The 10000-nt window shown below is 43.2% G+C and overlaps 1 protein-coding gene across 10 annotated transcripts in view; it reads left to right on the top strand.

The window, feature by feature from the left end:
* Window positions 1-10000, top strand: part of Ebf3 (EBF transcription factor 3) — a 116639-nt gene that overhangs the window by 73169 nt on the left and 33470 nt on the right. For 6 of the 10 annotated variants that reach the window (XM_051193233.1, XM_051193229.1, XM_051193226.1 and 3 more), the window contains 2 exons: window positions 4727-4808; window positions 7998-8142. In XM_051193233.1, the coding sequence (XP_051049190.1) occupies window positions 4727-4808; window positions 7998-8142 (227 nt within the window). The remainder of the gene's footprint in view (window positions 1-4726; window positions 4809-7997; window positions 8143-10000) is intronic. The other 4 variants (XM_051193234.1, XM_051193232.1, XM_051193231.1 and 1 more) reach the window with 1 other exon arrangement.

Here is a 10000-nt window from a genome sequence, read left to right as displayed (position 1 = left end):
CAGGTAGAGGAGGAATCCTGAGAAGCCAGAGCTCTTTTCTCTGATTTTGGCTGCTACTTAACCTTCGAGAGGCCAGAGTGCTTTGGCCTGAGCTTGGCCACGTGTCTTTCACAAGGGCGTCTGGGGTGAGGCCATCCAGCACTTTGTTGCTCACTCACATTTTCATACTACTCTGAACAGTCTATTCCTTGGCAACCCCAAAACTAACTAAATAAAAGTCTCTGTAACTAACTAAGTAAAAGTCCCCACAGAGGACTGTAGAGCTTAGGAAGACCTTCAAATGAACCATTGTCACGTGTGCTCGAAGGAGCTCACAGTGAGACCTCTTTTAAGTTCCCCTGTACCCCCTCAGTTACCAGAGTACACCCTCAAAGCCCACTACATTTCTATGGAGCTGATCTATTTTTCCTTTGACCAGAGGGAAAGAAACCATTACCGCATGATTAGTGGCTTCAGTTGGGTAAGAACCTCAGTGTTGGGGGGTGGGGAAGGAGGAGGGAGGTGAGTGGTACTAATTACCTAACCCTTGCTGGCAGGCCAATTTTATCAGTGACTTGGCCACTGGTAGCTGGGCTCTTGATGGACGTGGGTGAGTTTGGAGCCGTCTGGAAACATGAAGGAAGGGCTGGTGTCAGATGAGAGGCATCTCATCAGCTTTTCTCTGACAAACCAAATTCATTCCTTATGTAATTGATAACGGCCTTGGCCAATTATTTCCCACATTACAATACACAGAGGCCCCCTTTACAGGTTTTGCAGGGCTGTAATTAGCTATGCTAATATCCCCTTTATTGGCCCTAATATTGCTCAACACCTTTTGCCATCCTGGAGCCCACTAGAGCCCCATGGCCTGTCAGGACTGCTGATTATTGAGAAGGATAGCTTTAATCAAACATAATTGCAGTTAATTTTTCTCTCCTGCTCTCTGTTGCCAGCATCTAATGCCACGGACTCCTTGATATTCCATTAAATTACAATTAAACAGCCTCCTTTGTCTCTGATTGTCCTGAACACCACCACAAAGTTCTGTAGCCGTTTAAAGGAGAGCTGTTTGGTCCTAATTGCCTGCTAGCTCACAAAGGGCCAATTTACACAATACCCATGTAGAATTTAAACAGTTCATAATGTAATGGATATTACACAGGAGCCTAACACTACAATTAAAATGATTTTCATCAGATAGAGAAGCTTCGGTTAATCAGCTTCATAAAAGTAAATATAAATGAACTAATTCATAGCTTAAACACACAGAGATGGAGCCGACTTTGAAATTAGTTACTGTGGTGGGGGCTCTGTTCGCCTCTTATCCTGGGACATCCATGTTGGGCTCTAGTGGAAACGGCAGGTCCCATTACTTGTTCTAGCCTCTCCTGAAGCAGCTTCCTTCCTCTATGGGCCTGTGTTCATGCTAGCATTGCACTTGTTTGTTGGATCTCCGATACAGCACCATCACTCCAAGCTCTCCTCATTTGGTGTCGTGGCCACACCCTTCCACAGCAGGAGGATGAGTGTCCCATCATGAGGGGCTTTTCAATTTAAACTCAAACTATTGGGCTAGACCTACTGTCCTTCTAGGCAACGGCTTTGCTGTGTCCTCGTGTCTCCACGTGTCATCACAAGGATCTCAGGCATTAGAAGAGTGAACCAGCCTTCCCGAGAATGAAGAAGAACAGCATCATGGCGTCTTTCCTAATCTGTGTAGCACTGAGGAAAGTCTATTTCCTCAGTGATGGCACCTTACTTTCTGCTTGAGAACATTCTGGAATTTTTCATGATGTTTCCAAGTTGAATATTCCTGGGGATAGTGTGGTGTGGAGCACTTTGTCTTTAGCCATTGTCTTCCCCTCTGCTTGTAAGAAACAAGTAAATAAAGCCTATATTTCAAGCTTGATTTACTCCGGTACCTACTGTGAAAGATGATGAGCCTTTAGGGAAATAAAGATGGGGTCAGGGAATTAGTGCACATAACGGTCATTTTGACGTTGGGCCAGCAGATGCCAGGGAAACACACTGTACACAATTAAGCATAATGTACTAATGACAGGTTAGAATTTTTATCACCTCTTTGCAATCGAGCAGCAAATCCACATTTAGCAATCATAAAGAGTTTATTGGTGCTAAAGCCAAAGATTTTCTGACATAGGAAGGATTTTTCCTCTCATAACAGGAGTATTAAATCCTTTGTGTACTAGACTCTGGAAGTGAGATATGTAAAGTGGTTGTCAGATATTTCTTAGGAAACAGCCAATTAAAGGGTAATTGAGTAAAGGATGTGGGAATTACCACTGGACTCCATGCGTGGGCATTCAGTCTTCTCACCTCTTTTCCCAAACATTGCAACAGCACACCTCATGGAGTGTGTCCACTCCCACGCAACAGTGCATAGTGTCAGCATGCTTGCCTTGACTGGGCTGCATTTCCTACCTATGAATCCTTAATTGCATCCTAGAATTAATCAGAGGCAAAACGAGGGGTAAAATAAGCACTTCTTATGTGCAGAGGTTTCCCTCCAGCCTGGCAAGGTGCTGGCTTACGGTGTACCTTGTGTCATTGGAACCTGGGAGCTTGGAAAGGATCCTGTTCCACATAGGGGTTGTTCCCAGTAGATCTTTCTCACTTGCTCATGACCACTGTCGTTACACACTCTGCATAGAAGAGCTGTGATTGCCACATGCAAGAAAGAGAACACGCTTGAACATGTGTACGTGATACCTGTCCTGGCTTTTGCTCCCAGCTGCCCACAACAGTGCTCAGTGTGCTTGTGGCATCCAACACCCAGTTTTGTTCTTCTAGTTTCTAAACTGATGATAGTTAAAGCCCCAGGATGCCCAGAGCTGCTTAGTATATCTTTAAAACCCACTCTGCTATCTTGGAGGTAAGAGGGCCTAGCTGGCTAAACAGACATCAAGGAATTTAGAACAACCTCCTTAGGAGGGGGAAAAAGTCTTTCATTTTACAAAAAAAAAAAAAAAAAAAAAAAGGCCCCCAAACACTAGCTTCTTGCAGGTACCTTTGCGGATGAGCAGCTTCTCGCCGGCGCCTGTTCAGAAGATTAGCCGGGTGGTAATGTGGGGCATAATTGCACCGTGTGGCTGTCCCTGAAGTGAAAACCTAATTGCCTGACAGGACGATAACTTTGTGGCGCCCTCACCTTGTTAGGCCCTTTCTGATGCAGTTCAAATGCAGTGTGGCCGCAGGTGCGCCTAATTTACCTCGCTGCAGAACGTGTGGAGTTTAATTGCACAGTGGTTGTTAGGAAAAATTGGTGGGTGGAATATCAAGTGACTTGCTCTAGCTGATGGCAGATGGTGTTAGGAGGCATTTTGAGCTAAGTGTATAGGTGAGGTGAGTTAATAAAAGATGTAAATTCTGGCCCAAAGAGGCAAGGACTCATGGTATGTAAGAAAATTTAATTGAATGACCACCATTCTTAGCCTCATAAAAGGGATTCTCTCCTGCCCTCCTCGGGTCTTCCAGGATGTGTTGGGGAGGAGTCTTTTGTTTTCTCATGTTGTAATCACCAACGAAGAACACAAACATGAAAGACCGAATTCAAGGAAATTTTATGAAGTACCATAAAACACCAATCACTTCCAGTTGAGACAGGTGAAATTTGGGGAGCAAACAGAGTAGGTATTTTACCTGTAACCTTGCTGCACAGGCTCTTAGCCACCTTCCATTCACTGTGGATGTGGCCTTTGCTGGTAGGGACAGAGATAGTACAGGGACAAGATCCATGAGTGGGTGTCTCATATCCAGGCTGCCTGGTGTTCACCTGTTCATACTAAGACAGAGCATCTGTTTGTGCAGGAATGGTGAAGGCTAGATGATTATGTTTAATCGAAGCCTGTCAACACACTGTTGGGACTCCTGAATCTTTCTGCTGCATACAAGGCCAGGTCTGATGGGACGTGAAACTGATTTCCTTGTTTGGGTCCTTCACTCCTACCAGGGCTGGGTCCTGTTGCTCCTACATTCTTTCTGAGCAAGACTTTTGTTAAAACACTAAAACCCACCAGCTAGTTCCTTAAAAACACACAGAAAGTGTCCACAGAAATCATGGTAACTCCACACCCCACTCCCTTGTTGAGGGTTAAGCCTATTGTAGCTATTTTTCTTTTTTATTTAATTAAATGTTTTCTTTGACTATTTTATGCTTGTATATAATGCATTCTGAGTGCTCCTATACTTTTACTGTAACTTAAAAAAACTTGGTCTTTGATAATGTATTTGTTTTAGCAAGATAAATAAACCCTGGAAATTGGGGTTTTCAGATAAATGTAGTAGTATATTCAACAGAATTTCAACTTTGATATTTTTACATAGATTTACCTTAAGACACCCCTATGCTAAAAATCAATTGTTGCTTATCCAAAATCCAAATTTACTAGGCAGTCTGCATCTTAACTGGTGTCTGTGCCTGGGGTGGGTGCCTCTCTAAAGGCTAATAGTTAATGTCGAGATCCTTGCAAGATGAGATCCCTTGGAAAGACACAGTTATTATAAATCTTGGGAATCTGTAGTGTCAGACAGCTGTGCAAATTGCCACTCAGAAGGGAGAGCAGGAGCCTCTGTCTGCCGGTCCCACAGCTGCACTCAGCATCGCCCTCTACATGGCGGCCAGCAGGTTGTGGGGTCTATGCTGTTATTTCTGTGCAAGTCTTTTTTTTTTGTAAAGTTGTCTTTTGTGGGCTAACCATACTATCCATTCTTTGTGTTTTTGTAGATTCTTTCTAAAGTTCTTCCTCAAGTGCAATCAGAACTGCTTGAAGAATGCAGGCAACCCTCGGGACATGCGGAGATTCCAGGTATGCATCCCTTCAAGGTGCCTGTTTGACCTGTTCCTTCTGCCAAATTGTCAGAGTTCTCGACTATTCAGAAAGCTTGTTAGTTCCCCATGGCTAGCAACACACTAAACTTGATCTGTTTGATAAAAATAGGCAAATGAGGGGCTGGAGAGATGGCTCAGTGGTTGAAAATGCTTACTGTGCTTGGGTTCAGTTTCCAGTATCTACACAGACACCCACAACCATCTCTAACTCCAGTTCCATGGGATCAGACATCTTTTCTGTCCTCTAAGGGCATCTGTACTTGTATGGTCCATCTATTACACTCAGGCACATATATACATACATATAAACATAAAATTAAATAAATAATTTAGAAATAGACAAATATAATGCTTTTTAAATGATTGAGTCTTTTCAGTATGCCAGATATATGAGTCTGTGCAGGGACAGAAAAGACAAGGCGATCATGTTTCCCATAGCCTGACATCATCTCTGAAAGCTTGGCCAGGCTGAAGATGTACATTTTTAGGGATCAAATGGCCAGCTGATTGATTGTCGTTGTGTATGGGGATGGCAAGTGGGAAAAGAACCATAACATAAACTCTCTAGTATCTTGGTGTCTGGAGCCTCCTCATAAAAGGCCTACCCCTGCTTAGCACAGGCCTCTACAAATTTCCTTACCCTCCAAGGTCCATTTAGAGTCCAGCTACTAGTAGTCTGTTCTGGATCTTGGTTTGCACATGCCCATTTGCAATGAGGATTTGGTCTGCAAAGGAGAGGGTTGCTTGTTGGTTTCAACTTCTGACAGCAGCCATAGTTTTCCTTATGGATGATCAGAAGGCTCTGTCCGGGTCACGGTCCCTCTATGTATGAGAAAGATTGTCTTCCTGATTTTCATTGTAAAATTAGAAGAGCAAAGCACTGAATGGAAGTGTATCCTAGATTGGCTACGTTATTGATGGAATCTTGTTTGGGATATCACCTTTGTTGGTCATGTAGCTCACAGTGTTTGTAGGGTTCTGTGTGTTGTTCAGGGAAGCAGGTCCCTGTTCACCCATACTGGCTTTCATGGCTAGGGATAGCACCTCTTGTAAAGTACTGGGCAAGCTTCTTCTTTTCTTTTCTTTTTTTTTTTTTAAATATACAAGAGACTACAAGACATGGGCAAAATTCTTCCGTCTAGGCAGAGGAGGTCACACCAGACTGAGTAGTAGGATCCTGTTTGTCTCATCAGTGATGGAGCATGGCCAGCATCACAGTTGATCTCACTTGGAAGGTTTACCCAGACTTCTGCACATCATGGCATACTTGATGCTTGCAATGGTATCACCCTTTCTGATTCTTCCTATGGGTGCATTGCAAGACTGGCCTGTACCTGACAACACAGTGTCTGTTTTCTCTCTTTCCCCTTGTTACTGGTTTTTGTACAGATGACAGAGCACAGACAGTGTCGTTAAACATTTTTAATTTTTAACCTTTTCCTATGTCTTTTTAGTATATCCTGGTCAAGCCTATGACTCAGTACTGGCCAGGTCTCAGGTCCATATTCAGAGCATGCATTCCTGGAAGTTCTTTTAATGCTCAGGGCAGAGTAGTCAGGCAGAGGCTAGGAAGACCTTGGCAAACAGGAGCAGCCCTTATGTCCTCCAGTCGGAGATTGCTATGCCACAGGTGACACCGTAGTGGCAGCAGGGGCACCCAAGGCAATTCCAGCTCTTCAGAACAGAGGGTGTTTAAACCTGAAACTAGAGTGGCCACCATGGCTGTACTGACTATATTCTCAGTTCAGACAGTCTTATGCTATTGAGACCTTGTTATCCTAGCAGACATAAAGAGGGAAGGAATTCAATAACACCCTCCCCCCCTCCCCCGTAGCTGAGAGTGTGTATAATGCCCCCCCTGCACCATGATCTTAGGTTTTAAAAGTCAGTTCTTTACACACATATTTTTATATAAGCTTATAGCTTTGCATTCTCTTTTACACCTAAAATACTTTTTTTTTGTTTACTTGTTTGTATGCATTTCTTTGACACAGAGTCTGGCTGTGTAGCCCAGGCTCACTCTGAACTCACTATTTTCCTGCTTTAGCATCCTAAGTGCTAGGATTATAGACGTGTACCACTGTGTCTGGCAAAATACTATTTATTTGTCTTTCACCAGTTTAAAAGCCAAGTTGTTTTATTTATTTTATTAATGGGCTTCCTCTTGGTGCCATTTCGGGTTCATAAAAGATCATTGTAGTGGCTTATATGAGTTCCTGATGCCCTGGGTCCCTCACCTCAGTTTCTCCTGTCATAAATATATTTGGTGTGATGTAGTCTCATATCCGAAGGAGACTTACTAGTAGTTCCTACTAGTAGTACTAGTTACTACTCACCAAGGCTTGCTGTAGCCTTGATAGTGTTGGCTAGTCACCTTCAATTTATCTGGCAATCTTCACTCCCTTCTCCCCTGCTCAGTGTTCTCAGGAAGAGCTGGCCCCAGAACAGGGACAGGTGGGCCTCTAGGAGTGTTTGAGCCAGGCATCCTTTTTGTTACATCAAGACTGAAGTCCCACCATTTCCTGGATTGAAAAACACTTCCACAATTCAAATACAATTTGTTTCTTTTTCAGGTGCAAAGAACTCCATTCTCAGAAATTAACATAATTATACAGTTGACCCAGGGATCATCTGCTGATAGAATGGGGGTAGCTGGGGTTGCAGCGAGCAAGAACCCGGTTTTATGAAAGCTTTTTTGGGAGACAACTGAATCCCCCCACTTAGGTCTTCAAGACAGGCTAGTCTCCAATAAACTAATTTAAATTAGATAAACTATCTAATCAATATGTGAGCAGATCAATCAAAACAGAGGCTTTCAAATGAGTGGCTAGAGGGGTATTTCGGAGGCTAATGGCTAGGAGAATATTTCTCTGAATTGAATCCACTTGTTAGCATAATAAGAGATTAAACCCTAATTAGTGGAGCAGGTTTTTTTTTTTTTTTTAAAGAAGCAATCTTGAGTCAAAACAAAACAAAACAACCCACCCCCCATTAGCCAAAAAAAAAAAAAAAAAAAAAAAAAAAAGCTGTTCAGTTAGTGGAGAGTTTCCAGAATGAGTGGAGTCTCCTCAGCGCAGCCTCTGAGTTGGCTTTTATCTCACTTGCACGGCACCCGCCTGTGCTTTCCTGTGCCAACTCCATTTTCAAATCCACTTCGTCTTTGCAGGTCGTTGTATCGACAACAGTCAACGTGGACGGCCACGTGCTGGCCGTGTCTGACAACATGTTTGTGCACAACAATTCCAAACACGGGAGGCGGGCCCGCCGCCTAGACCCGTCAGAAGGTACGGCCCCTTCTTATCTGGAAAATGGTAGGCACATGCTACATGTATTTTTTTTTTTTTTAATTTGCAATGCTTCTTTTTCCTTTGTATCATCCTTTATGTTAATCCATATGGAGTTGCTCTCACCAAGCAACCAGACTACCTCATCGCCACAGGGCAAGGGCTAGCTTTCCTCGGGTGGAGAGGGGCCAGGCCTCTTCCTTCTCCCCCTTGAGTGGCCTGCTTGGCCCTCATGTCCATCTCACCTGCCATGGCCTTCATATTACTGGTTTGTTTCTCAGCTTTCTTTTACTTACAGTTTTCATTTGTTTGGTTTCACTTGGCTTGTTAGAAGCTCCCACCCAGAAACTCTCTGTGCATGCTTCCATGGCTGGCTACTTCCTGGCCCAGCTAGCCCAGAGGGGGGTACCGTGTGGATTATTTCCTATCCTTGGTGAGAGTTCCTGTATATGTGTGTGCTTGTGTACACAGACATATGAGAGAGTGGGTGGAGGGGTGAGCAGAAAAATTAAGTAAAAAAAAAAAAAAAAAGCATAAAATGAATCGAAAAACAACAACAACAACAAAACAAACCTACCGCCAAGTGATGGACTCTGTGTTGTTTGTTAGGAGAATTTCAGTGAGACAAGAAACACTCGGCCATAAACCCCTCAGACACCCCTTTCTTCCTACTTGCTTAGACCTCGTCCTGTACAAGAGCTGCTTCTTCTATCAAACATGTTAGTAATCATGGGACCCTATCAGTATGAGTTACTAGGAAGGTGACGTGAGGGTTTTTATTAAGTGACGCGAAAACAAAACAGGATTAATCCTTCAGAGGAAAGATCCTATAAAACTAAACAGTTTTAAGACAAATCCTCCATCCTGAAGTGATGAATTCAAGAGCCACACATGAGGGAGACAGCTGCAGGGGAAGGAAGGGGGCGTGGGAGGGTTATCTGAATGAAAGATGATGCCTATGTAAAGAGTGGAAGACAATTTATGAATCTGCTGTGGTCCACAAAAATAAACTAATTTGTTTTTCTACATTAATGACTAAGGTATAGGAACAAAAATATAATAATTAAAGGTCGTCTTGAGCACCAGAGTCATTAGAGTCTGTGACGTATTGTTTATCTCCTTCCTATGCACTGAAGGTAGGTGTGTGTTTTGCTTAGCAACCGTCACTAATGAGGCTCACAATTAAGAAGGTTGAATCCCTGGTCCTCAGTTCCTTGCTTCCCCAGAGAGCCTGAGCTTGCAATGTGATAGGTTCAAGGAAGCCTCCTCAGCCCTCTGGTGTTAGGTTGTAGTCTAAGTCCAAAAATCAGCCTCCTCTAATGAGCTATTATGATCTGAGCAAAGTACAAGTATTTATTTTTATAAGTAGCATGAAAAAGCATTTGACTGTAAGCAGAAAATGTAGCATTTAGAAAAATAAAGACCATGAGGGGCTATCTCACAGATAGAACCCTCCTCATCATGAGCCATTTGCAGGAGCAACACTGTTCAGGCTTCTTTTATGTCTGTTTCTCAGGGCTTTATTAAGAAGGAAGCCAAAGTCACTTTCTTGCCAGTGACTGCAAGGACTGACCCATCCTAGAAAGCAGTTAAAGGTGTTAAAATGCAAATTGGTGACTCAGAGAAACAACAAACTGAGGTCTCTAAGGAAAAGTCACCCTCTTCAGCTGTAGGGTTGTTTTGTCTTGTTTTATTTTATTGCAATCAATGGCCAGTACTCAAGAGCCCTACCAAAGACCACTGGTTTTCTGCTCTTGAATGCGTCACTTCCTGAGAGAGCTAACACTTAAGAAGTTCATTTTAAGATCTGGTCATTTGGTTCCAAGAGCCCCTTGACTATTTTGTGCTCAGTTTTAGCCTGGCTTTGAGTCAATCTTATGTTCTT

This window comes from Phodopus roborovskii, unplaced genomic scaffold (assembly GCF_943737965.1).
Source record: "Phodopus roborovskii unplaced genomic scaffold, PHOROB, whole genome shotgun sequence".
In the NCBI taxonomy this organism is placed as follows: Eukaryota; Metazoa; Chordata; class Mammalia; order Rodentia; family Cricetidae; genus Phodopus; species Phodopus roborovskii.
Note: the sequence above shows the minus strand (reverse complement) of the source record. Positions and strands in the feature narration are given on the sequence as shown.